The sequence below is a fragment of the Paramormyrops kingsleyae genome, unplaced genomic scaffold, assembly GCF_048594095.1.
Source record: "Paramormyrops kingsleyae isolate MSU_618 unplaced genomic scaffold, PKINGS_0.4 ups264, whole genome shotgun sequence".
Classification (NCBI taxonomy): domain Eukaryota; kingdom Metazoa; phylum Chordata; class Actinopteri; order Osteoglossiformes; family Mormyridae; genus Paramormyrops; species Paramormyrops kingsleyae.
The window spans coordinates 12794-39175 of record NW_027326202.1 but is presented as its reverse complement, the minus strand read 5'-3'; the positions used below and the strand labels follow the sequence as shown (position 1 = coordinate 39175).

At 43.7% G+C, this 26382-nt stretch overlaps 4 protein-coding genes and 1 long non-coding RNA gene across 7 annotated transcripts; 4 read left to right on the top strand and 1 right to left on the bottom strand.

The window, feature by feature from the left end:
• Positions 1–101: 101 nt before the first annotated feature.
• LOC140587476 (small ribosomal subunit protein RACK1-like) lies at positions 102–2683 on the top strand (the record flags this gene model as incomplete). Its single annotated transcript, XM_072708730.1, has 6 exons — positions 102–263; positions 398–493; positions 1183–1293; positions 1723–1863; positions 2179–2289; positions 2549–2683. Coding segments are annotated over 6 exons (687 nt in total), but the record flags the coding sequence as incomplete, so codon positions are not given.
• Positions 2684–4843: 2160 nt separating this feature from the next.
• Positions 4844–6919, top strand: LOC140587475 (nucleoside diphosphate kinase homolog 5-like). The gene is made up of 5 exons (XM_072708728.1): positions 4844–5107; positions 5793–5998; positions 6110–6210; positions 6491–6609; positions 6775–6919. Exons 1-5 carry the CDS (start codon positions 4976–4978, stop codon positions 6838–6840), a joined length of 624 nt encoding a protein of 207 aa, XP_072564829.1. The 5' UTR covers positions 4844–4975; the 3' UTR covers positions 6841–6919.
• A 2564-nt stretch (positions 6920–9483) lies between these two features.
• On the top strand, positions 9484–13036 carry LOC140577547 (heterogeneous nuclear ribonucleoprotein A/B-like). Its single transcript, XM_072708729.1, has 9 exons — positions 9484–9625; positions 10030–10260; positions 10587–10755; positions 10847–11005; positions 11094–11249; positions 11530–11623; positions 11708–11872; positions 11948–12033; positions 12372–13036. The coding sequence occupies exons 2-8, from the start codon at positions 10052–10054 to the stop codon at positions 12016–12018; spliced, it is 1023 nt and encodes a 340-aa protein (XP_072564830.1). The 5' UTR covers positions 9484–9625; positions 10030–10051; the 3' UTR covers positions 12019–12033; positions 12372–13036.
• A 547-nt stretch (positions 13037–13583) lies between these two features.
• LOC111855170 (5-phosphohydroxy-L-lysine phospho-lyase) lies at positions 13584–20229 on the bottom strand. Of its 2 annotated transcripts, XM_023833927.2 has the most exons (13): positions 20090–20229; positions 19811–19929; positions 19209–19368; positions 19053–19127; positions 18861–18948; positions 18652–18768; positions 18120–18202; positions 17297–17522; positions 17029–17183; positions 14671–14760; positions 14098–14228; positions 13983–14012; positions 13584–13899 (listed from the first exon to the last, which is right to left on the bottom strand). In XM_023833927.2, the coding sequence occupies exons 1-13, from the start codon at positions 20140–20142 to the stop codon at positions 13874–13876; spliced, it is 1353 nt and encodes a 450-aa protein (XP_023689695.2). In that variant the 5' UTR covers positions 20143–20229; the 3' UTR covers positions 13584–13873. The 2 variants fall into 2 exon arrangements, with proteins under 2 accessions (XP_023689695.2, XP_023689696.1); XM_023833928.2 differs by lacking the exon at positions 14098–14228.
• A 1819-nt stretch (positions 20230–22048) lies between these two features.
• LOC140587477 (uncharacterized) lies at positions 22049–26131 on the top strand. 2 transcript variants are annotated; one of them, XR_011989153.1, is made up of 4 exons: positions 22049–23830; positions 24611–24905; positions 25313–25477; positions 25573–26131. It is a non-coding gene; the product is annotated as an uncharacterized lncRNA (long non-coding RNA). The 2 variants fall into 2 exon arrangements; XR_011989152.1 differs by having other exon boundaries at positions 24611–25019.
• Positions 26132–26382: the final 251 nt, after the last annotated feature.

Here is a 26382-nt window from a genome sequence, read left to right as displayed (position 1 = left end):
CTTTATGCTTGCAGACTGTCGTTTTGCACTTGATCCTACGTGCACTTCTAGGTTTTCCAGCTAGGAACACGGTAACATTTGAAGTGTATTAATGTTCTTTTTTGCTGTCTTGTAGTGGCACAACCACCCGCCGATTCGTCGGGCACACGAAGGACGTCCTCAGCGTCGCCTTCTCTGCTGACAACCGCCAGATCGTATCTGGATCTAGGGACAAGACCATCAAGCTATGGAACACCCTGGGGGTCTGCAAGTACACCATCCAGGTGCGTGTGCCAGCCCTTGGGTGGCGCCTCAACTAATTTGAAGCTGCGTCCCCCTGAGTGCTTCTGATGCTCTCGTCGTCTGTTCTGAGTCCCGTGCTCTTCTTCTGACCTCTCTGAACTTTGTCCCCCTGCAGGACGAGAGTCATTCTGAATGGGTGTCCTGCGTGCGTTTCTCTCCCAACAGCAGCAACCCCATCATTGTCTCCTGCGGCTGGGACAAGCTGGTGAAGGTGAGGCCACGTCTGTTCAACACAAATGCCTTCAGTGACGTGGCTTTAAAATATTTTGCTTTGTATACACTTCCAGTCAAAAGTTTTTGCACACCTCAGCTTTTTAATACTTTTTAATTAATTTCATGAACTGTGGGTTTTTTTTTTAATAGTTTTTAAGCATTTGAAAGTTGAGTGAAGGACTATAAATGAAAATGTCTTTCAACTTTAAATACACTAGTTAACTGTTTCATCCTTTGAAACAGAGCAGTATTTCATGTCCCTTATAGAAAGTGCCTCATTTCCTCTGCTGTTATAACTGCTATTGGAGATTACTTTGAATCAAAGATATGACATTTTCTTGCTAATAGGTACTCATAATTGTAAATTTGTTGGCAAAGATTATTCAGTGTGTTTTTAGTATTTGTTAAGTGAGTAACATGCAAATGTAGAAAATCTCAGAGCTTGCAAAAAAAATTCACTGTTAGTGTGTGTTAGATTTTGCCACTTGGATTCAAATTTAGTCCCTATGATTATGAAATTTGGTCTTATCGTCTGAGCCTTTTGGTTTTGATGACAAGTCCTGCAATTATGAGGGGGCAGATGGCGAGATTCCTTTTTGGCGCAAGGTGTGTCGTGACCCTTAACTGCGGTTTGTAAGACAGGTGTGGATGCCTGTCTGAATCGCGTGTTGGTCCTTTTGTCCTCAGGTGTGGAACCTGGCCAACTGCAAGCTGAAGACTAACCACATTGGCCACACCGGGTACCTGAACACCGTGACCGTCTCCCCCGATGGCTCCCTGTGTGCCTCTGGTGGCAAGGTATGCTGGGAACAGTGAGAATCGGGTATCAAGTCCAGTGATTCCCAATCTGGTCCTTGGGGATCCATGGTCAGTCCATGTTTTTGCTCCCTCCCAACTCTCTGCCAGACGGTCCACATTTTTGGGACTGGGAGGGAGCAAAAACGTGGATCGTTTGTGGGTCCCTGAGGACGGGGTTGGGAAACACTGATATAGTTTCATCAGTACAAAGATGCTGAATTGAAAAGGTACTGATGGTCCGATGGAGTTGCATGAGCGGCCTGTTGCTTGGTAATATCTTGAAGCTGTGATGAAGCTTTCAATGCCATCTGTGTCACTGTGATGATAAAGAGGCTGTTTCTGAGCGTGAGGCGAATTTGTACCCTGGAGGCACTGCAGTCCGATACACCAGGTTACTGTGAGACAGTAACACGGTTCTCTGCTCCGCAGGACGGTCAGGCCATGCTGTGGGACCTGAACGAGGGGAAGCACCTGTACACCCTGGATAGTGGAGACATCATCAACGCCTTGTGCTTCAGCCCCAACCGCTACTGGCTGTGCGCTGCCACTGGCCCCAGCATCAAGATCTGGGTATGGGGGGGGGAGGGGTGCTGTGTTGCTGTCGCACCCAGTTTTTCAGGTTACGGGCTTCCAGTTGTGCTTGATTGGGAGCATAGGGGAGGATTTGGGTCAACGATGAACATTTAGGGACTGGGTTTAAAGTCACATTTAAGGTGAAATTTACAAATACGGAAGGGGAGCCGTGACGAAACTTCAAATGCCATCTGTATTCCGATGATGATAAAGAGGCTGTTTCTGAGTCAATCCCTTCGCAGACAGCAGCAGTGAGTGTCTTCGTTTCTTGGCGAGACGTTTACGTTTGACCGCCTGCTCTCCCTTCCTCAGGACCTGGAGGGCAAGATCATCGTGGACGAGCTGAGGCAGGAGGTGATCAGCACCAACAGCAAAGCCGAGCCGCCCCAGTGCACGTCCCTGGCCTGGTCTGCTGATGGACAGGTAGCCTTGGCTTCTCTACTTACCGTCTTGTGATTCTGTCTAGACGTGGTACAGAAATCGCGGTTGTGGCCGCACTCCATGGTGTTAATGTCCTTCGTCTCGGTCCCCTGTGATTATTTCGATTCACTTGAATATCTGACTCCCATTGGTGACAAGTCCTGCAAATATGAGGGGTGTTCCACAGAGAGTGAGTGTTTGCGGGGTGCGTTTTCAGACGTCCCCTAACAATGTTTTTGTTTGTTTTTGTCTCCTGCAACAGACCCTGTTTGCTGGTTACACAGACAACCTGATCAGAGTGTGGCAAGTCACCATTGGAACCCGATAAACTTTTTTTTACTGAAAAGAGAAGGGGCTCGGACTTGTCAGGCCTGAATAAAGGAAACGTGAAGCTTCATCTCGCGTCTGTCTTTTTGGGGTTTGTGTGTTTGGGGAACGGCTTTGACACTCCTTACTGCAAAATCCAGTGTAGAAAGTCTGATCGAAATTGGTACCAGTTGTGCTGGATAGGGCTATATGTAAAAATCCCCTAACTGGATGATGGTGGCATGAACCAAGAATCATAATGGGTCAGATCAGAAGGGATCAGTGTGTCTGACTGGAAAAATTAATGACTGGGATTAAAGCCTCTTTGGTGTGTATTGGGTTGATTTACAAAAATGGGGATGAAGATGAAGTTTAGATATCCCCCTGGTTCCCCAATTAATTTCCCAGGGTATGTCGATCTGCATGTCTTTTCAAAACTTTTTTTAGACCTAAAACAAAACACTTTTACTATAGATACAACTTCAGTCCATGTAGGGAAATTGAGATATACAAAGTGGAAATATACAACAATGCAATGAAGATTAATGCCACAACACTGAATGTAGTGCATACCAAAGGCTTTCTCCTGCAAAGTTAAGTTGTGTCACCTCAGGTGATAAATGAAGCTGTTCTTGGTTGTTCCTAGTCATTTGCTTGTGTATCAGATTCAGAGCCATGAGATTCGGGATGTTATTGCTGAATCAGGAGACACTAAGGAACTTAGTAAAATTAGTTTTCTTAAATCCCAGGGGGAAATGCTCATGCATATAGCAACCAGGTACTTTAAACAAGAAACGGTCATCACAGTGCAAACAGATTTGGACAAAGTAGACATTACACAAGAGCAAAAATAAGTTCAATTCAGGCCCTTGATTCCAAATCCAGGCCTTGTATTCAGTTCTACCAGGTAGTTATTTAATAATTACTGCTTCTGATTGGTCAGAGGCTTCACACCTGGCTCACAGGTGAAGGAAGGTTGGAAAATTAGCAGGGCTCTGCCCTCGAGGACCGTGAGTTGAATAGCCCTGTGCTACACCATGGTGGAATCAGATCGCGTTGGCCAAATTAAGCTTCATGCTTTATTTTTTGACCCCACTAGATGGTGCTCTTGGTTTGCTCTGGGTCATGCTTTAAGCCCTTTTTCGAACAGAGCACCATCTAGTGGGGTCAAAAAATACTGCAAACTGTTAATGAAGCTTCATTTGGCCATCACTAGGATGAGACAGTGGATAGCGCCCCCTGGAGTGGATTGGCTGAATTGTTCATGATGTTGTTCAATATTGCCAGCATCCTCTTCATCATCACTGCCTGCAGTAGGTCCAGGGTCACTCCTGTGATGGAGCTGGTCATCCTGATGAGTGTGTTTGCGTGTTCAGTTTTTATGAATACTGTGGTGATGAGTAAAAATTATAATTAAAAAATGGAGGAAATTAGGCCCCTGCAGAACCTTTGCTATGTCAGGCGATCTCTCTACGATAAATTACCATTCAAACTGGGGGCACCTTGGAAACACAAACTTCAGGAAGCTGTAGGAAGGGTGGTCACTCTGTACAGGTCAAAACCACTTTGTTTGTTCCCCACATTACACAAGAAGACCCATTTCTGAAACAGAGAAGGAGTTTGATGATGTGAGGAGATTAAGGTAAAGCTTTGGTGTAAAGTCCATGTTGTCCAGGGATGGGCAGTCTTATCCGCAAGTGTGAGGACATTTCAACCAATCAGACCTATAATTAGTAATCTAATGAGGGAATTGCAGTGAAGACCCGCATACACAATTTCCCTTTCTGGATAAGACTGCCCACCCTTGATGTAGTCTGTCACCCAAAGCAACACCATATATGTCCTGGGTCAGGTGTCTCCAACTCCGGTCCTGGAGAGCTACTATCCAGTAGGTTTTCTATCATACCCGGCTTCTGATGAGCCACACCTGTTCTCAGGTAAATACCAGGGCCAGGTGTGGCTCATCAGAAGCCAAGTGGGATAGAAAACCTACTGGAGAGTAGCTCTCCAGGACCGGAGTTGGAGATCCCTGTCCTGGGCCATTTACAACCCAGATCCAAAGTATGAAGATGTGTGATCAAAATTTCAAAGAAGTATGCCCTTTTAACCAAAGTTTATTTTAAGGTTAATTTTTTGCCTAAATCTCGGCAATGATTCACAACACGGGTCAATTTGAGTATGAAGATTGACCCAATTCAGTTGCCGTAGAGTTTCTTCGTATCCAAGCAACGAGATCGATGCTACGGTCAGACGGTAAGGCGCTGTGCTTGTGCGTTTGGAGAAATTGTTTGATGGTGGATGTGGAAAATGTGACTACCGATCGAAATTAAACGACACTCTGGTATGTGTTATGCAGATACACATCACTGTCATGAAATAAAGTATGGATGACAATCAAACGGTACAAGCTCGTGTTTATGTGGAGCGAACTCTGGCTTTGATCAAGCCGGATGCTATCGACAAAGCGGATGAAATCGAGGATATCATTCTGCACTCTGGATTTACTGTTCTGCAGGTACTGTTTTATTTCGAACGTCGCGTCAGTGCAATCCCGTATGTTGTAGCTGACAAACCACGAACTACACATTCTAATGTATGTTAAAAGAAAAAAATCTTAATTTCAATACATATACAGTGATTGTACCACGAGACACGCCCTCTTTAGGGCAGTATTCGCTCATCTTTGGAGCGATCGACCCACCGGCACGGCAAATTTCATCGCAATTGTGTTTGAGTGGTGGTAGGCCTAAACATCGAGGCTGTCGACTTGGCATATGTGCGCATAGGCTGAGCTTCCAATGAATGACCAGGTACAAGTGTAAGCAGTATTAGACCAAGTGTTTTTCAGTTTTCAGTTTTATTTGTGATATGCAAGTTAGCACAGGGTCAACATTACAATGAAATGTGATTGACGAGAATAGACAAGTCTCTCAGCAATATAGTAAAAAGAAATAGCAATATAAAGTTAAAAAAAAAAAACTTTAAAAACTTTCTCAGCGAATTTCTAAAATTACTTTTCAGTTTAAGGCCTAATTATCAAAAATGTTTCATTGGTTTACATATTTGACTTTCTGTCACATTAGTGGGACCGCTGGATTGAAAATTTGCTCTGGAGATTTGAAGTTGATTACTTTGGCCGAAATGTTTTCCCATGACAATGTCGCTATACTTATAATTTTTTCTCTCTTCACGTTTAACAGAAACGGAAGATCCAGTTAACCCCAGAGCAGTGTAGTGACTTTTATGTGGAACAATATGGAAAGCTGTTCTTCCCCAGCCTTACTGTGTTCATGAGCTCTGCACCCGTCACTGCTTACGTACTTGCCCGAGACCAAGCTATCGCGTACTGGAAAAGCCTGATTGGACCAAGTAACCCTATCAAAGCCAAAAAGACACACCCTAATTGGTAGATACATAGACTACTCGTTGATGGTACAATAGCATTGAATGTATACCAGTTGGAATTGTTTATTATTATATTGCATTGTAACAAGCAATTATTTGTACCTTTTTTTAGCCTGAGAGCTAAATATGGGACTTCTGATCTGAGGAATGCCTTGCATGGGAGTGACAGTTTTTCAGCTGCTGAAAAGGAAATAAAGTTCATGTTCCCAAATTGTGAGTGCCACATACACTAAGTTAGCGAGTGTCACATGCATTAGGTTACTGGGTGATGTAAATAGCTTTTTTATGTTCTTAATCGGCATACCATTTACCATTTAAATATTACACACTTTAAATAGTTTAGGAAAAATCAGGAACTTCCTGGATAAGTATAACTTCATCAAGACATAAACGGAATACGGTGTGGTCATACCTATGTAGTAGGAAGTAGAGTAATAAGGATGATGCGTTATTTTTTGCATTATTGGAATGATTACTGTGTGTCACTCAGCAGCTGTCATTGAGCCGATTCCCACCCGGTATGCTGCTAAGGATTACCTGAATAGATTTGTGAACTCAACTCTGCTCAATGGACTGACTGAGCTCTGCAAGAGGAAGCCAGCGGACCCCTATGTGAGTACCTAACTGGTGATCAAAGAGACTTGGAAAGTACTGAAAACTGTGACTTTAGGGAGCAGACACACCTCCAAATGAACTCTAAATTGTCTGTCTCTGTAACACTCACACAAACAGTGTCATGCTTGTACTGATCCTTTTCGATTATCCTTCTCTTTAAAGACTTGGCTGGCTGATTGGCTGATAGAAAACAACCCCAACAAGCCAAAGGTGATTCATGCTACCTGAAGAAGCAGAGTACATCTCTGGGTAAAATGTCAGTTTTTACCCCATGTAAATGGAATAAAGTTTTCCAAAGTTTCTAGTATATGTTGTTTTATTTCATTATCGCTCAGCATCAGTACAAATACCAGAACGTATGAATTTGTCAGACTCTTAGTATATGGTCACTAGCTATTAATATAGTCAAATTTTAGTTTTAAATATACAACTTTCTCTACCCACTGATGAACAATAAAGATTATTTTTAAACTGAGCTCTCTCCATCGCTCTATAAGTTGTGTTTTGGCAGTTAAGTTTTCATTGACTATTATGAAAATAGCCTTGGGCTGATTGAGCCAAGTCTGTGCATTTAATAAATGACTGTGGTCCATTGGCTTTCATTGTAGATGCTACATGGTGAGTTTCTACTCTTAACAGACACCAACCAATAGATGAACTGTGCGTCGTCACAATATGTGCAATTAACAGTAGAATATCTTTACATATACAGCACTGAGCTTCATTTAGAACCATGAACTGCTCATTTTATTACAGCTTAAGCAACATTTCACATTATTGTTTAGAGGTGGGACAGCACAACATAAACATAAAAGTAAAAATTACATTCTAATATTTTAAAGCAACTGAAACATAACATCATAACTTTTCATTTGTGTTATATTTTTACCATTTAATGCATATGAAAACTGACAGCTTATTTCATTTAAGCGCTTTGGAACATAGTCGTACAAACTGGAATCAGGTCCTTTTGTCCTACGTTATATAATTTATTATTATTTCCATAAAATATTAAGCACTGAATTTTTTATTTTTTTTTTAAACTTACACATCACTCTTAAAGGGCAGGTTTTGTAGTACACTAATCACAAAAACTTAGGGATATTTGGCTTTCGGGTGAAATTTATGGAAAACATAAGTTCACACTACAGTGATATTATATCATGAAAGTAGGGCATTTAAGTAGAAGCATGCAATGGTGATTTCCTCATCTCAAAACATTTATTGAAACAAAAGCCAACAACAGTGGTGAGTATACCACAACAAAAACTGTCAATGTCTCAATAACGTGCCATGTGCCCTCGAGCATCAATTACAGCTTGACAACGACGTCTCAGGCTGTTCACAAGTCGGCTTATTGTCTGTTGAGGCATGGCATGCCACTCTTCTTGAAGGGCGGCCCTCAGGTCATTGAGGTTCTGGGGTACAGAGTTACGAGCCTCTACACGGTGACTCAGCTGATCCCATAGGCTTTCTATGGGATTCAGGTCTGGAGAAAGTGCAGGCCGCTCCATTTGAGGTACCCCAGGCTCCAGCAGCCGTTCCCTAATGATGCGACCTCGATGAGCTGGAGCATTGTCATCCATGAAGATGAAATTAGGCCTGTGTTGTTCATGCAGGGGCTCAATGACTGGATTAATGATGCTATTCAGGTAGTATGGGCTTGTCACTGTACCATTCACAAAGTGTAGGGCAGTTCTGTATTGACTAGACAGACCTGCCCACACTGTAACACCACCATCAAAGGCTCGTCTGGTGACATCGGTGGCTGATGCATAGTGCTCTCCTTGACGTCTCCAACATCATTGGCGGCCATCATTTCTGCTCAACGTGAATCTACTTTCATCAGAGAACAGCACTGAGGCCCACTGGTCCCTCGCCCAGCCTAAATGCTCCCTGGCCCATGCAAGTCGATGACGCCTGTGCCTGATGGTGTGGTCAGGTACCCTTGCAGGTTGTCTAGCACGCAGACCACGCTGATGTAAACGCTTTCGAATGGTCTGACGTGACACTTGAATGCCTCTCACCTCCATTAAATGTGCCTGGAGTTGAGTGGCATTCATCATCCGGTTCCGCAGGACACTGTTCACAATGAAGCCATCATCAGTGTAGGATGTGATCAAAGGACGCCCACTTCTATGCCTTTCTGTAACTCTTCCAGTCTCTCTGTATCCCTGTTGCAACATGCTGATGACAGTCTGTGACACTCTAAGCTCAGTGGCCACTTCCATCTGAGAACTTCCTGTTTGAAGCCTCGCGATGGCGAGCTACTGTTGCTCAATTGTTAGGTGTCGTCTTGGTCTCATGATGTCAAAATGTGAACACCATGATGAGGAGCACTGTTTGAATACCAATTCTGATTGAACCAGGAAATTTATTGGTCGATTCATGGATCAAATACCTGTTGTGAATTTTGCCGTTAAGCTCCTTGTTAGAGAACAGCAAGTTGTGTACTGAAACAGTTGGACATGTGCATTCAAAAGTTTATGGAAGGTCACCTATAAAGGTTATAGTACATTTTAGGTTCAACCTGAAATTTCGTCCGAAAGCCGAATATCCCTAACTTTTTGTGAGTAGTGTATAATCTGCTAGGAGTACTTTGCCGCAGGGGCTGAGTTCACGTTGTTCAAGAGTTCGCAACTTTGTCAGTCATTGTTATTTTAGTGATAAAAAATTAAATTCTGATTAGACCGCCTGTACGTTACAGTATAATATATAACGGAGACTATACGTTAATGCTCCGCATTTTGTATTTACTGAATATTACAATATACCAACGTCTGATGGACTGAAGCCCACCAAGGTACTCGACGTAGGCGGAAAAGCGGGACACATGCACGCTAAAAGTAGAACTGGCCAATAGAAATCCCGGAGCGGGATGATTGGCAGTCCATAGTAACCAATCCGGACTTCCTTTACTGAACGGGCTCTTTATCTTGTGCTATATAGCTTGCCACGAGTTGGCGTTGAAAGAGAGAATCCATCTTGTAGCGTACTCTCGATTGTTTCAGCAGTAAGCGGAGTTTCTAATTCTATTTAGGTGCTGCACATTATAATAAGCGGTGGTATGCTGTGTGTTAGTTGCATGAAGAGTGTTGAGGAGCGGCGCCGCGTTGGGGTGCATGTGTTATCGCGGTGGCCTTTGAGCTAATCGCATAGCGGTATTACGTAAGGCGAGTCGGGGACGATGTTTATAACTGTCCAGCTGCAGTCGGACGACTCGCTTTCAATTGATCGATCTGTTCGTGCATTTATTTGGTATATAATGCCTGACTGCGTAGCATGATTGCACTGTAAATGGGTTTTAGTGTCGGCTGCCATATTGTGCTTTGCGGCCTTGCTAATCAAAATGGTGGGAAACCGTCGCCGAACGCGACGAATCGCGTTTAATGCCCACATTCCTTACTCTCCGCACAGATAAAAGGATCCGCCGACAACCATGTCTGACAGCGAGCAGCAGTTCATGGAGACGTCCGAAAACGGCCACGAAGGCGAGGAGGACCTGAACGGGGCCGAGGCTGCGGAGCAGACGGAAGCCGCGGTCGAAGCTGAAAATGTAGCCGAGGGCGACGAAGCGGAGGACGACTCGCAAAACGGCGCGGTGGAAGGCGGGCAGATCAACGCCAGCAAGGGCGAGGAGGACGCAGGGTACGTCCAGGGGGCTCCACACATGCGATCGGGCGCTGTATTGTTTCGGGGAGGCCGCCTGTGCCGGTTCAAGCGAGCCTGCCGAAAACCTCTTTGTTCTTGGGTCTTTGTTGGCGCCATGTGCTGCGCGATGGGGGATGGGCGCTGTGCGTGAATTAACGCCGCTAGCCGTTTTCTTTGCAGATGCATAGAAAGCGGATTCTTTAAGACTGATTCAAATAGCGGCTGGCAGCGCTGTGATGGTGGCTTTGGGTTTTAGGTGTCGCATTGCTTGTTAGATACGCACGTAATGCGCATACTCTCACAGCGGTGCGATCCTCTCGTAGGAAAATGTTTGTTGGTGGCCTCAGCTGGGACACCAGCAAAAAAGACCTCAAAGATTACTTCTCCAAATTTGGGGAAGTGACTGACTGCACCATAAAGATGGACCCCAACACGGGAAGATCAAGGGGGTTTGGGTTCATCCTCTTCAAAGACGCTGCTAGCGTAGAAAAGGTGAGCCCCCCCTGCATCTTGGTGACCGGTTTGCATCTTCCGGCTTGTCATTTTGTATAGTGACTTAAGGAACGATGGTGCTGTTTCACAGGTACTCGAACAGAAAGAGCACCGATTAGACGGGCGTCAGATTGACCCAAAAAAGGCCATGGCTATGAAAAAGGAGCCAGTGAAAAAGATCTTTGTGGGTGGTCTGAATCCAGAAACCACCGAAGAAAAGATCCGGGAATATTTTGGGACATTTGGGGAGGTCCGTGGCCGATTTCATCTTCTACATCCCCCTGAACTGTGCCTAAGTCTGGAGTTATCGGGTTTATGGTGATCTCTGTTTGTTCCAGATTGAAGCTATTGAGCTTCCAATGGATCCAAAGTCCAATAAAAGGAGGGGCTTTGTATTCATCACATTTAAGGAAGAATCTCCTGTTAAAAAAGTCCTTGAGAAGAAATACCATAATGTTAGTGGAAGCAAGGTAACGAACGGAAAGGAAGACCTTGTATGTATATTTTAATTTCTTTTCCTTTTGTTAGTACTTTTGACATTTAGTCATGAGCAATTTGGCTGTGTGATTGCATGTTATTTAGCATGTTATTTAAAATGTTATTGCATGTTAAACTTGATTTGCCAAGTGTCTGCTAGGGTAGCTATAGCTTGAGGATGTTGCTTATGCTGTGATGCTTTTGGTAAATGTGGTGTTGTAATGACCCCTTTCTCTTAGGGTTCACCGTTCCGGGCAACTTACTGACCGTGTGTGCACCCCCCCTTTTCAATTTCAGTGCGAGATTAAAATTGCCCAGCCCAAGGAGGTATACCAGCAGCAGCAATTTGGTGGCCGCGGCGGGTATGGGCGAGGCAGGGGCCGCGGAGGCGGTGAGTGCAGCCTGGCATTGAGCTCTCCCGGCAGCCGTGTTTTTTGGGACCAGTAGCCTGAAGACTCCTCTCTATCATTCTCAGGCCAGAATCAGAACTGGAACCAGGGATACAACAACTACTGGAATCAGGGCTATGGAAACCAGGGCTATGGCTATGGTGGCCAACAGGGGTATGGTGGTTACGGAGGCTATGGGAACTATGACTACTCGGCTGGTTACTATGGCTACGGTGGAAGCTATGACTACAGTGAGTATTGGGTGCTGTCAGCTATGTATTTAATCTTAAGTCTGTTCAGAGATTCAGAAGTCCTTTACTCTTTAGACCAGGGCAATACGAGCTATGGGAAGACTCCAAGACGCGGGGGACACCAGAGTAACTACAAGCCATACTGATCATCCATAGCAGAGGTATGTATTTTGATACCAAGGCTGTGTCTGTTTAAAGGGCCAAGACTCCAAATGTGGGACCTGTCACTTGCCAGGCAGATGAATCTCCATGTAGTTTTGGCTGCTGGAGGTGCGTATCTGGTGCAGCCTAAACCCAAGTCGACAGGGTGCTGAAATAGGTGCTGGGGGGTGGGTGGTATTAAACGGCGACTCGTTCTTGCTTTGCAGGCGTTCAGTTCCTCTGCAGCATTCTAACCCCTGTATCTCAAATCCGGTCTCTCCGCATGCTTATGAAACGTGGCCGTTAATTCTCCGTAGGTCTGTATGTAAGCAACATGTTCTCTCTTCCCTCTTTCAAGGACTAAAGTAATTATGACCGAGAGCCCACGGTCTGGCCACAGCGAGCGTGGGGTCTGACTTTTGGAGTTGGCAGGATTTAGAATCATGCTTCATTTGTACAGAACAAGTGAGGAATTGGGGAAGCAAATGTCACTTTTCCACTTTTTATTTTATATTGTTTTGTGTCCATATGCATTTCCAGCAATGGAAGTGGTATTTTTACTGTACTTTTTGGTACCTTTTTTGAATCTAATGTATTGTATGGTTGTATTTTACATGTCTACTGGATTTACCACAAGTTCAGAGCTATTGGAGCTTTTGAAATAAACAACTTTGAGTAATTTTTCAGTGTTTCTAGACTTAGTTTTTCCTAGTGCTGAGTGTCAATGCAAGTTGCATGGCAGAGCTGGGGATGGGTAAGATTTAAAAGGGATTAAACGCAGAGTTCATTGTAAGCTTGTCTAGTGAATGTCAGCAGTTGGCTAATAAGGACAACCAGCATTTTTGGCTTTTAAGGAATTTTAATTTTTTTCTTTCTTTCCCTTGTCTTCAAATAAAAGTGGCTTTAATAGTTCTGCTCTAAGCATAAGCCTGTACATGTAAGAGGGCACCCCCTCTCTCACTGGAAACTCATTCCTCTAGTGTCTTGGGCAAATTGTTAGAAATAAACTTTTGGTTTATATAATGCGTGTGAATCCTTTATTTGCCTATTGCGTTGTGGTTAATGCTAAATGTAAAATGGTAATGTTTTTTGTGATCGCATACTGTGGTAGTGTGTCGTTCTCATGACGGAGGACAACCTACCTGAACTGAGAGGTTTGTGTGAATATTTTGGGCTTCTGTGTATCTAAAGACCTTTTTGGGCATCATGACCATATATATATCGCGGCTTTAGCGACGTCATCGGAGGGGTTTGCGAGTTCGTACAGACTCACGGAAAACGCTGTTAAAATTACCCTTGTGACTGGATGGTAAGTGCAATTTATGGCTTCGGGGCTGAACTTTTAGGTGCAGCTGGATGGTGATCAGACTTCTGTGCAGAAAACATGGCAAAGTGGTGGCAGCTGGGGTGTGAATATTGGATCAAATTTGCTCTGTTTTTGATAGGATGCGTTTGCAGTTGCTCCAGGGATTGTCGCTTTTAATGCTGCAGCATCTCCGATTTTTTGTGGATGTGTGTGGATTCGGAAACTGATCTGAATGGAAGCTTGGGTGCAAGTGCTGCAAACGAATTTCAGGATTTCATATTGCCTTTATTTAATGTTGTATAGATACTGTAAGCCTGTACATTTTCTTTAGGATTAAATAGCACCACAAAACACGCCGGAGGCTTCGGGGAGCAGTGTTTCAAAATGACAATGTTTTGCTTAATTTCCCCTGTGATCATAAAGGGTTTGCCCACAGTGACCCATCACTCACAGTAAGCCATCACTCACAGTAACCCATCACTCACAGGGTCCTCAGACTTCGACATGCCACATGCAGAACTGTAGGCTCTCTGCTGACTTCTTTCCATGTGCGTTCATGCTATTCCTTGTGAAGCAGAACCTGAGGAGGAATAAATCTCATTTTATGCAAGACGATAGCATACAAATCAGAGCGAGCATTTGTCCTATGAATATTCCACAAACCTTTTTCATTCTGCTCCTTAGCTGCCATATCTTTTAAAAGAGAGGGAAAAGTCACACTTTCAGTTGACATTCTCTAGTGATCTTGCTCTTGAATGACCTACGCTGTAATACTTACCTGACAGGAAATGATCAATTTTCCCCACGACCAGCTGTGCATCTTCCATGCTAAAGCACAGCGGTGGTTTGAACTTAAGCACGTTCTCCCCTGGTCCGTCGGTGCTCATGCAGACCAATTCTTCTTTCAACCTGGGATGGAAGGGCTCCTTATAGACCTTCAACCTAGTGTTGGTGTCTCCCAATCCTAAATTTTGCTCCTTTTCGTGACATTGGTGCAATACTGAAAATTATTCCCAAAATTTTAAAGGAGTTCCAATTTCCCCAGAAGTTCCACTGTGTGAGTGATGACCTTTAACGAGGTTTGTTTAATGTCAGTGATATGTTTTGGTTTCTTGAGGACAGTAAGTCATTTGCCTGGTGTCTTTTTTTTTTTTTTTTTAAATTTATATATAATATGATGCTGTTAACTGGTGACTCAAAGGGCTGAGGACTTGGTGTGCCCCCTTCTGTTGCTCTGGGTGTGCACCTAGAGACCCCCACCTTAATGTACCTGTGTGATGCTCCCTCAGGGTAGAGAGGGGAGGGAGCTCTGCTTATCCTGTGAGAATGTGCTTTGCAGCCTTTTGCTCACCTCCTCACTAGCTCTGATGCCTCCTCTGTGGCTGGGGTCCGCTGTGCCCGTTCCTTCACCAGCTCGAGGCCAACAAACAGCCCCACCCCTCTAGAATGGAGAGAGGTACCCTCCTTATTCTCGGGTGGACAGGTAAGAACCTTTGTATTATTATGTTTGTGGAATAGTAGATCCCAGAGAAACGGTCCGGTGTGAACCTGAAACTATGGTTTGATAAATGATGGAACTAATCTTGGTTAAAGCTAACCGTTTGGAGAATGCTGTGCCTTGAGCGTTTGCATGGGAGTGCCGAGGTTCCAGAACATAACCGTTTGTGTGCTGTAGATGTTCATGCAAGTTCTCGGAGCAAACATCCCTTCAATTAAAAATGCACCTGCTGTTCGCACAAGTTCTTTTTCTCTCTATATCTTACTGCAGAGCAACTTCTAAGCTATGTTCCTCAAGCTCAGTACTAGACAGTAGCGATGTGACTGTTCAGTATTTGCAGAAAGACCTGTTCACCGAACTCTGCGTTTTTGAGCCAATAAATTACATTACAAAGTCACAATTAGTGTTTGTCATGAATTGCAAGTGAAATGTGAAATTGAGGTCTGTGTTTAATATTCATTCATTCTCTTTAGGAGTGACGTGTATATAAGGGACAGCCATTTTCAGAGAGCAGACATTTTTCCAAAGTGATGTTAGGATTGGAGGTTGGGGTCAGGCTGCACTCTAGGGGCAGTTTGGATCAAAGACTTTGCTGGAGGATCCAGTGCTTATTTTTGTTTGAATCTATGACCTTCCAGCCATGGGCACAGGTCCCCCCAACCCACACACTGCCCCTTTCTTTTTGAGAAGGGTCTGCCTGTAGCTCTCACCTATGAGTTAGCCACCTCTGCCATAAATCTGTAAATCCCACCTGAGGGTAAGGAGATGACGCATATCTCATGCATGGAATTATGGACTGTGTTTTGATGTAAAGGTTTTCGCTAAGGATATAAATACCACTAACTTATAAAAGCATTGTCACCAGTCACCCTGCTAACAATATATATTACTACTCAATGTCTACCAAGTTGTAAAATGGCTTCACCAGCGAAGGGCTTCATTAGTCACCTTTTATCCATGTAATTTTAAAATATTCAATGTGTAGAAACATTTGCCAGTTAAGGGCTTTTGATAAAGAATTGCATTGGTAAATGCACAGAAAACTGATGTGTCAAGCTTAAATGGGAAAACCAGCATCGTTGGACATAAATGACTTGTAAAGGGATTTAATTTGCGTCTCCAATTATGCAGATTTCCTTCTCTGTTTTGTTTAGTTTAACATAAAACTCATAAACGCGCACTTGACACAAGCCTTAAACATAAACTCACTTGTTTCAACACCACACCTGAGCAGTGGACAAGCTTCTGACAAAAAGGAAACCTGTTTGTGGTGGTAGAGATGAGGGGAATCTATCAAAATGTAGCATCATGATGATAGTGACCACAATTTACGGTTATCAGTGAATCATAACCGAGGTACTGAAGATAATCCACAGACTTCGTAGTGAGCAGTTTAATGCAGAAACTATTTTCTTGTACCAAACTCCACACACCAATGGTATCACTGTGCAGCGAATATTGCCAGGGTGCTTCTGCTCCAATCTTCTACAGTCATACGATTGTGTATAATGTACGAAAGTTCTGCGTTAAACTGCTCATTACTTTCAATACTGATTATTTTCAATAACTGGATCGTGATTTCGGGTAAGACATTGCTTTGGAGTTTTTCCATTTTATGTTTTTTTTTTTTTGTTTAGCACTTTAATCACCACAGAAAGCATTCTGTCACATATTTGAGAGAAGCCCAACATTTCTACAGCCGATATCTCCAAGACTAGGCAACCCCTAGGGCCGAGCTCTTCAAATCTGGACCTCGATTCCAAATCCAGGCCTTGTTTTCAGTTCTCCCAGGTAGTTAGTTTTAATGATTACTGACTCTAATTGGCCACAGTGGCTTCACACCTGGGTCACAGGTAAAGGAAGGCTGGAAAATCAGCAGGGCTCGGACCTGGAGGACCGTGATTTGAATAACCCTGCCCTAGTAGAACAATCTAGATGGATAGATAGCACTTAGCCCCTCTACAGCATACGTTTTCTTCTTTTTTTCAATTTTGGGGTGAACTGCCCCTTAAATGCTGAAACAAAGACGCCAAAACAATATGTCTCCTAATCTTCTGTGTACATCTTTTCCTAACCCTCGAATGAAATTCATTGACTGAAGTTCATTCATGGGTGAGGTCTGCAACCAGACCATTTTGGCTTTTTCCTCAATCTCTTTTGTAAGGGGAGGTGGCATACGGGAATCTTCCCCAGATCACACAAAGTCCTCACCGTACATCTCCAATGATCGAATGCTTGGTCTGTAGCTGTTTCAGGAGGTTTAGCAGTTGTTCTCCAACTGAGGCTGCATTCCTCCTCAAGTCTTCTTCCTCAATCACATCCAGGACTGCCAACCCAACTGCACAGGACACGGGATTTCCACCAAACTGCCAAAAAAAGGAATGGTTGATGAGAACTGCTGAGAAGCTCCGTAAGCGTGGTGAAAGCAGATGACCGCAGTCAGGACTAGAGTGAGCGGGTGCAAGATCTTGCTTTTTACCGTGTTGAAATACTCTACGCCAGTGGCTGCAAAGGCATCTGCGATCTCCTGTGTCGTCACCACGCAGGATAATGGGTGCCCGTTGCCCATGGGTTTGCCCATAGTCACAATGTCGGGGCAGAAATCGTCCCCCTGTAGCTGGAAGGCCCAGAAGTGGCTTCCCACCCGGCCGAAGCCCACCTGCACCTCGTCTGCCACAAATACCCCACCTGCAGCATGTACATGGCTGCAGCCAAGGGATGGACCCGTAAACAGTGTGTCACTGGCTACAAGTTCATATGAAGATTATTTTAAGTATTCAGAACTTTTGTTTTACTTGTATAGAGTCACTATACACTATTTATTCTGAAGTGTTAAAAGCAGGACATAACAGGCATGGAGTAAAACGTTGTCGTGTAACTGAGTATGGTCCTTAGGCAATAGTAAACACCACAACCTAGTGCAGGAGTGGCCAATCTTATCCGCAAAGGGCCGGTGTGTATGCAGGTTTTTGGGATAACCTGTAGGTCAGCTGTCCAAACCCAGGTGTGAGGACTCTTCAGCCAATCAGTCCTCTAATTAGTAATCTAATTAGGGAGTTGCAGCGAAAACCCGCATACACACCGGCCCTTTGCGGGTAAGATTGGCCATCCCTGACCTAGTGTTTACTAATCTAGTCCTCGGGTATACAAAGCCGGTCCATGTTTTTGCTCCCTCTGTGCTCGCTGTCAGGCAGCCTTTTGTTCCAAGAGGGAGCAAAATTGTGGACTGTCTGTGGGTCCCCAAGGACCAGATGGGGAGACTGTCATAACCAATACACACTCATAGAGGAGAACATACATACTCTGCTACCTTCTTGGAGTAACCTGAGGGTAAAATGATCTGTCCTGCAACGCTGGGCAGAGACTCGGCGAAAAAAGCAGCAACCTGCAGGAAGAAATGGTGAGTACTGATGTACAGGTTAAGTACAATAATAAGGATGGATGGAGCACTTTTAAAAAGTAAAGATGTATTCCCCCAAAATCAGATGTTTTAATCAAATTTTTATATATACAGTATCAGTGGTTTCAGTTAACCATGGTCCAAACAATAAATATTGTAAAATGTAACAATATGCGTTTTCATTGTTTACTGTATGTGATTTATCATTTACCATACATAAGTACACAAAAATCATGTGTATGTGAGATGGTTCACTTATCCACAGTTTAGTGAAACTTTAGTCTATCCACAGTAGGTCTTGGAACGTATCACATGCCGATACAAGGGAGACTAGTGTGTGTATAGATATAAATGTGCTTTTACACTACAGCCATAGAGTACGGAATTACTAAAGGCTGGATGCGTATATTGGTCCCTGGGGAGTAGGTCCAGACCTTGCGACCTTTCTTGTGGACTTCTCCAATGAGATCCTTCACAGCGTCTGCATAGGCTTGACCTGGGTCTGGGTGGTCCTCCCTGTACTTCCCCCTGTATGTGTCGGGGAGCGGCGCCTGGGTGTTCAAGAAGTGTGAGCTGGTGTAATCCTTTTAACTCTGGAGATACAGTGTACAACGTCCCGAATGTAAACTCCCTTTATACACACCACATGAACCCAGTCCTTCTGCCCCTCCAGTTTCCGGAACTTATAGGGGCTAATGTCAATCAAAGATGTCAAGTGGCCGTGGTATGCACTTAGAGGGAAATATGAATAATTTCAATATAAGAAGACATTTTTCTCTGCAGTTAGCAAGAAAAATCTTACTGAATGAATGGTTTGAGAGGGAAAAAGACTTACTGTTCCAGCACTATGACATCGTTGTGTTTTGTGTACTGTCGAGCGAGTCGCAGGGCCAGGTCATTAGCCTCTGACCTGTGAAGTAGCAAAAATGCCCAAATGTAATAACCATAAGCCCCAACAGCGACTCCCAGCATTACTGCAGACAGGACTTACCCGGAATTGACGAAGTAGAACACAGCAAGCTTTTCAGGCAGCGTGGCAGCCAGCCGCTCAGCGTAGTAAATGATGTTGTCATGCAGGAAGCGCGTGTTGGCATTCAGGAGCTCCATCTGCGCCGAGGCCGCCTTGGTGACAGCTGGGTTGCAGTGTCCAACTGTGTCGCCCGATTCAATAAAGCTTTAAAAGTCTGATAGTATCTGAATTCTTAAATATCAGATGGTTATGGCATCGATGCTGTTTCTAAACAACTATTCTTAATCTCTAAATTGACTTGTATATGACGGACGATTAGATCCATTTACAAAAAAGTCAGAATTCCGGCAGTTTAAGTAATATAACAAATATCTCTATATTAGACCTAAGAACATTCACGAATCATGTGGCACTTACTCCCTTAATGCTTAATTAACGTTAACGTAACGAATCAAATACATGCGCAGACTTGACAGGACTTTAAAGGCGATAAAACAGCCAAGTGTTAACTGACAGGTAGTCACACTTAATTCGTATTTTCCTAGACTAGTTGCGCCCAATGGCACATATTAAGAGGACCGCTAGAGGGTGACGTAACGTTCCCATAACGTGCGTTTCCCTACCGTGCTGGACATTGCTGATACAGTCCAGGTACCGTTTCCCATTTTCGTCGTATAAATACTGACCACGAGCTCTTACTATTTTCACTGGATCATCTGAGAAAAACAGTCGACAGGACTTCCTGTAAGAGAGAAGACGTATATTATGCGAGACTGTGTATGTCCACTGTCTGTTTTAAGGTGCAGGTCCTACTACTAGTGAATCCTTTTCGAGATCTTAACTTTTGGTTCACTATCTGATAAATGCATATCCACAGACATGGAACTCAGTTAACAACTTACCCGATGAGCCTTTTCCTCATTGCAAGACAGGTATTTTTATCGAACCGCTCCATAGACGTGATTGTATGATTTCTTCTTCAGATTAAGAAATCCCACTAATACTTAAGAACGCTCCCGTGAAACTGGGGCCATGCATCACGTGTCCAGTACCGGAATGCGCCTGCGCAAACCGAGTTTTTATCTTGTCTTGAAGGACTGAAAATGCATGGATGGATGATTCATATTTGGATTTAACGTGTACTCCTTTATGACTAAGTTCTTTCAACGACATTTCACAACCATTTGGAAATAAGTTTTGCTTGTTTAATTTGTTTTTGTTGCAGGCAAGCTGATTTCTATGGCTTTATATGCAACATACTCGCTTTATGATTGGAACTTCAAGTAATTCATTTAATCAAAGGTCGATGAAGAAGATAATATTACTGTAATGGTAAAGTTACTATAATTCATAACAAAAGTTGTACTGGTACCGTAAACGTTTCCGTGGTTCGCCTAATACCCCATACAAAAATGTAATATATGGCCATATATGTAGGCTACTTATATTTGAAATAGTATGACATATATCTATACATATATTTGACTTATCTGAGAATATAATATATGCCTGCAACATATACCGGTATGAACATTTATGGGTCCAAACATGTGAAGAAAATATTTGAAGTTATCCATAAATGATGCTATATACACTCACCTAAAGGATTATTAGGAACACCTGTTCAATTTCTCATTAATGCAATTATCTAATCAACCAATCACATGGCAGTTGCTTCAATGCATTTAGGGGTGTGGTCCTGGTCAAGACAATCTCCTGAACTCCAAACTGAATGTCAGAATGGGAAAGAAAGGTGATTTAAGCAATTTTGAGCGTGGCATGGTTGTTGGTGCCAGACGGGCCGGTCTGAGTATTTCACAATCTGCTCAGTTACTGGGATTTTCACGCACAACCATTTCTAGGGTTTACAAAGAATGGTGTGCAAAGGGAAAAACATCCAGTATGCGGCAGTCCTGTGGGTGAAAATGCCTTGTTGATGCTAGAGGTCAGAGGAGAATGGGCCGACTGATTCAAGCTGATAGAAGAGCAACTTTGACTGAAATAACCACTAGTTACAACCGAGGTATGCAGCAAAGCATTTGTGAAGCCACAACACGCACAACCTTGAGGCGGATGGGCTACAACAGCAGAAGACCCCACCGGGTACCACTCATCTCCACTACAAATAGGAAAAAGAGGCTACAATTTGCACGAGCTCACCAAAATTGGACAGTTGAAGACTGGAAAAATGTTGCCTGGTCTGATGAGTCTCGATTTCTGAAACAGTTATCATGTAATATTTTATTTCTAATAGCCTTTGAAACTTGTTTTCTAACAAATACTTGTTTTATTTATAAAAGAACTGGGGCAATTGGTCATACAACTTAGTGTTTGTGCAAAGTAACAGTCAAGGCTTTGAGAGACATTTTCAGTTAAATAATACTTTAATAATAACTAAATATTCCAAAAATCCAAAACTATAAACAAATTCTTCGTTTATATGTATGTATATATATATATATATGTGATATATATATATATATATATATATATATAAAATACACATATATATATAATACACATATAACACTTACAACATACTCAAATAAATAAATAACTAGTTTTCTTAAATAAAAAAATATGAACATATAAATATTAAATTCTGAATATATATATACAAAAACAACAATGGATTAATCTCTTCCCTTATAAGTAAGGAATAATTGACGACGGGCCGTTGAATTATTAGAAAAATAATGCACACCCGAGGTGGTGATGCGGCCACGACGCGAAGCGGGTGTGCATTATTTTTCTAATAATTCAACGGCCCGTCGTCAATTATTCCTTACATAACAAACAGGACAAAGAATTATATTTTTACTTAAAATAAAATAAATTATGTATGAGACAGTTACAAAAAAAAGCAGTCACTTTCCTTTTTCCACTGTCCATCTATTCTTTTCAGCCTCATAAAAGGGAGACTGAGAGAACTCTCTCCACGTCATCTCACGAGTCATTCCTTCAGCCTTATAGAAGGAAAACACTCTGGCAGGACAATAAACATATTTACCAGCCACTCCAGGGAATCCAGTATGAAAATGAGGACTCTCTGGCCCTTGTTTGAGTGGCTTATGACAGAACCTGCAGAGGCGACCAGTGGGATGCTGCTCCTTGCGCTTTCTCTTTCCCCTCTCCTCCAAGATGCGCTTCGTATCTGCCGAACGCTGCTTTGCGGCCTCCAGCTCTCGATTAAAAAACTGTGTTTCAGCAAAGTCAGCAAATGGCATTCGAGGATTATTTAGGCCTTCTGCTGCATATGTCTGGTACACCTTAGTAGAGCAGTAAAAGTACTTAACCTGCCCAGACTGGTAAAAGAAGTGAATGGAGGAACCATCTCCAAGATACCGTGACTTTGGTTGGCCACAAGCAAGACAGTTCCTTGTCCTCTTTTTTAAAGGTTGCTGTTGTTGCTGTTGCTTCTCCACGATCTCCTTGACCATTTTTTCAATGTCTGTCTTGGATAAGGGTGGTTCTTGGGGCTTACTGCAAGGTGGATTGACTGGGGCAGGTGGGAGGAGTGCCACTGAAACAGTTTCTCGGCTTTCTGTCAGGTGATGCCACAGTTGCTGGGTCTCCAGAAGTTTCTCGGGGCTAGTGTTTAAAGATGAACTTGTGTTCGTCACCTTTGCCAGATGTTTTACGTACCGAGAGATGTGTTGTTTCGTGGTGGGGTGCAGCAGGCTGTTGGGATCTTTAGAGCAACTGTGTACGATGGCAGCATACTCTGTGTCCACTTTGTTGAGGATGTCTTTCTGTCCATGGTGTTTTGCCAAAAAGCCATCAATGACATCCTTCATAGGCTGTGTCCACCGAGAATGGTCAAGGACAAAGAGAAGGCCACCTGCCTTGATAGGACCTGTGCGTGCAGCTCTTGGAGAGGCAGCAATGGGCAGTGGTGGCGTCACTACCACATCTAAGCAAGAGAAAACGGCAAATAACCTTTACTTTACACCCTGTAAAATATTTGTAGTGTTCATATAAATAAGGACTAAATAAGGGATGCTTACCTTTTACTTTGGTAGGCTGGATCATTATTTGTGAGCCACTAGTAGCCACATCAAAGGTGTCATCCTGGAAAACAGGGTTATTCATTTGTGTTACAATCCACAATCACATAGTTGCATTTTTTGTTTGATAAGTGATGATATTTGTAAGTACAACTGTCAAGCTGACCTGAGCAAAGTGTACCTCCATTGCCTCCTCAGGTGTGTAATCGGTGACTTTCTCACCAAGTGTCGTCGGCTCTGAAGAGGGGTGCCCACTCTCCCCTGCAGCAGCAACCTTCTGGGACTTGTGCTTATGCCAGTCCAGGGACACAGGTCGGCAGCCAGGCTCCACGTATTGCAGTCCGAACCTTTCTCCTGTGTCTGTGTGCATGACAAGTAGAGTAGGATACTTGGCCTGGCCTGTCACTTGCTCTGACACTTTGTTTAGCTCCATGATTAAGACCGGATCAAAAACTGCAGGGAGCTTCACACCAGGCTGTTTCAGATCCACAAGGCGCTGAAAATTCCAGCGAGCAACCCCAATCATGCCTTGTGCCTGGAAAAGTTCTGTGGAGACCTGTGTCCCTGTGACCCATTTTGCCTGATGGAAATGGAACCCCTCCTGCTGAGAAGTCCCTCTCACAGGGATCCACACTGGTACAGTTGCCCCCTCACCCTTGACATGGTTTAGTTGTAGTGTTCCACCATATCTGTATATAATTCCCTCTGCAACCTCTGGGTCACTCAGGCAGTCTCTGAGGATGTGGACTCGCTGAATCCTCCAGACCTTTAACATTGATGGTTTAAAAAGCAGCACACCATCTGGGTCACATTCTAAAAAGAATCTCTGGAGAACGCTCTCCACTCTCTCCAGTAGCTCTTTGGGAGATGGGATCCTGGTGCGGCAGTGTTCCCTTATGTGCTGCTTTGTTGGATTTGCAGGTTCTATGCCACAGAAGGTGTAGGCCTGCTTCAGTTTCTGTAGGTCTGTCTGGTCCACAACACTAAAAGCCGCAGACAGAAACTTGCAGAAAGAGCTGTGTAGTGGATGGTGCTCTGACACACACTCTCTTGTAAAACGGCGCATACAGTGGAACAAGTCCAGCTTGATTCTGATGTTGCTGTTGTATTCGCTGCGAGAGGCACACATGTTGGTGTGATTCCCAGAGGTTGCTTCAGCCACTATAGCCTCTGTGGTCTTCCAAGAGTCCCAAACATAGTGTTCCTGGGGCCCTGAGTTTGGGATCCTGAAGGCAGAACAGCAATCCCTGTACACAAAAAAGTATATTTAAAATGTCAGACATATATACATATTCATACTGGTAGATTTTGTTTAACTTTCTATACAAAAAGTAAAATAAAAGAGATAAAAGGGAAATGTGAAGGTTGGTTTATACCTGTCAACCCACTGATACTTGGCTTTTGGTATTCCTGCAGAAACGTAACGCCGGGACAGCCCCCCATACATTGGCTCCAGAGATTTGTCACATTCAGACTGCAGCATCACCCAGGACAAGATCATCCAGTTCTCATTCATAATGGTGTAGGATGACATGGTGCCTGATACGAGCACCACCTTCCGGGCCACCTTACGGGTATGGTCAGCCCTTAAGGCCTGTCCAAAAGTGCCTTGAAGGAGCAGATTGAGTGTGCTCTCCTGCCGGTGGTACTCCTGAATGAGACAATCAACTAGGTAGTGGGCTGAGACTGTTACTCCACACCAGCCGTCCAGGTCAGCATATCTACCAAATCGAGCAGGAGTATTTGTTGCTCTCAGTGCCCCTGTGATTGTACGCTGACCATAAAGTCCACTGTCTCCATCCAGCACATTCTTAACAGTGGTCAGGTAAGACAGGTGTGCACGCTCGTACCGGAGGTTTAGACCTTCATTTAACTGGTTGGCCATGTCATTGGGAGACTTTCCTGTGCGCCGCAATTCATCCATCACAGTCTTGCATATGGCCTTTTTGTATGTCAGAAAAGCTGGCAAAATGTTGTGGAACCGTGCAGGCAGCAAGTCCATCCACTGAGGTTTGTCCGCAAACCAGTACTTTTTGCAGACTTTACAATTGAGCCTAGAAGCTAGTATGTAGTACTGGCCACTTGTACCAATAATGACACGTGGTCGTCCAATTCCAGATGAGACGACATGGGGATTGGGACAGCCGTACAGACATGGAAGAGAGTAATTGTTCCGGACTCTGTCCATAATGGGGTGGTCTGGTTTCCAAATGAAAAATGGATGAAGCTGAAAGTATTTTGGTGATGGGAGCTCATAGACAGAATCAATAAGCTCAGGCTGTGGTGGGTACCGCCACAAGGAGATCATGTTCATTGCATGTCTCACTGGTCGTGAGCCTGGCCATAGTCCCAACATTTCCATTTCTGTTTTCATCCAGGTTCTTTGCTGCTGAGAGCACTTCCATCGGCTCACGTCCTGCTCAGTGCTAGGGAGTGGTGGAGCAGAAGGCTTTTCCTGAGCTGAGGTGTACCCAGAAGATGCCACAGGGAGCGTTGTGGGAGGAGCAGTCGCTGCAGGGGTTGCGGTTGGAGGAGCAGAGGATTCGGGGGGTACAGTGAGGGGAGCAGAGGCTGCATTAAGCCCTGAGGAAGACTGCAAAGAAGTCTCTGGGATGACGGCTGCACAATGACATGGGTGATAATGTTCACAGTTGAGAATTATACATATTCAAATAGCAGATAAAATTAAACAATTTTAATAATTTTTAAATTTGACCAAGTATATAATAATGCAGCACTAAGTCACTGGCAGAACACTAATGGACTGGTCAAAGTGGGGACATTGGATAAAGTTCCGTCCAAAACACTTCAAAGCACAAGGTCACATTCCAGTATGTTTCCCGGGACACTTTCACATGCTTTATACATTGCAAGGAGGGCACATTTCATACATGGGAACCACTTTACATCCTTTATTGGTTTTAATATTTATTTTATTATTAGGGTTTAAATTGAGTCACCAACATATCTAGCTTTGCTTATTTCCCTTTACTTTGTAATTCTTGAGACAGTTGCATCTGTGAATATACATGTGAATGTTTCTGTTTTGCTTTGTTTGTTTGTCTTGTCTGATATGTTTGACTATTTCACACTGTCTTCTGCATTTAAATAAGTATCAATAAACATATATATTACAAACATGTGGACTTGCCTGAAGATAAATCCAATGCTAGCAACTCAGGAGGTAC

What these genes read in the sequence shown, in the direction of transcription:
- LOC140587475 (XM_072708728.1), top strand. Translation starts at nt 4,976, where the DNA reads ATGGATGACAATCAAACGGTACAAGCTCGTGTTTATGTGGAGCGAACT. An exon ending in AAAAAGACACACCCTAATTG is followed by an intron (nt 5,999 to 6,109) that starts GTAGATACATAG and finishes ACCTTTTTTTAG; the next exon opens with CCTGAGAGCTAAATATGGGA. An exon ending in AAAGTTCATGTTCCCAAATT is followed by an intron (nt 6,211 to 6,490) that starts GTGAGTGCCACA and finishes GTCACTCAGCAG; the next exon opens with CTGTCATTGAGCCGATTCCC.
- LOC140577547 (XM_072708729.1), top strand. Translation starts at nt 10,052, where the DNA reads ATGTCTGACAGCGAGCAGCAGTTCATGGAGACGTCCGAAAACGGCCAC. An exon ending in ATTTTGGGACATTTGGGGAG is followed by an intron (nt 11,006 to 11,093) that starts GTCCGTGGCCGA and finishes TGTTTGTTCCAG; the next exon opens with ATTGAAGCTATTGAGCTTCC. An exon ending in CGAACGGAAAGGAAGACCTT is followed by an intron (nt 11,250 to 11,529) that starts GTATGTATATTT and finishes TTTCAATTTCAG; the next exon opens with TGCGAGATTAAAATTGCCCA.
- LOC111855170 (XM_023833927.2), bottom strand. Translation starts at nt 20,142, where the DNA reads ATGGAGCGGTTCGATAAAAATACCTGTCTTGCAATGAGGAAAAGGCTC. An exon ending in TTCTACTTCGTCAATTCCGG is followed by an intron (nt 19,128 to 19,208) that starts GTAAGTCCTGTC and finishes GCTACTTCACAG; the next exon opens with GTCAGAGGCTAATGACCTGG. An exon ending in GCATCAGAGCTAGTGAGGAG is followed by an intron (nt 14,229 to 14,670) that starts GTGAGCAAAAGG and finishes CTTCCATCCCAG; the next exon opens with GTTGAAAGAAGAATTGGTCT.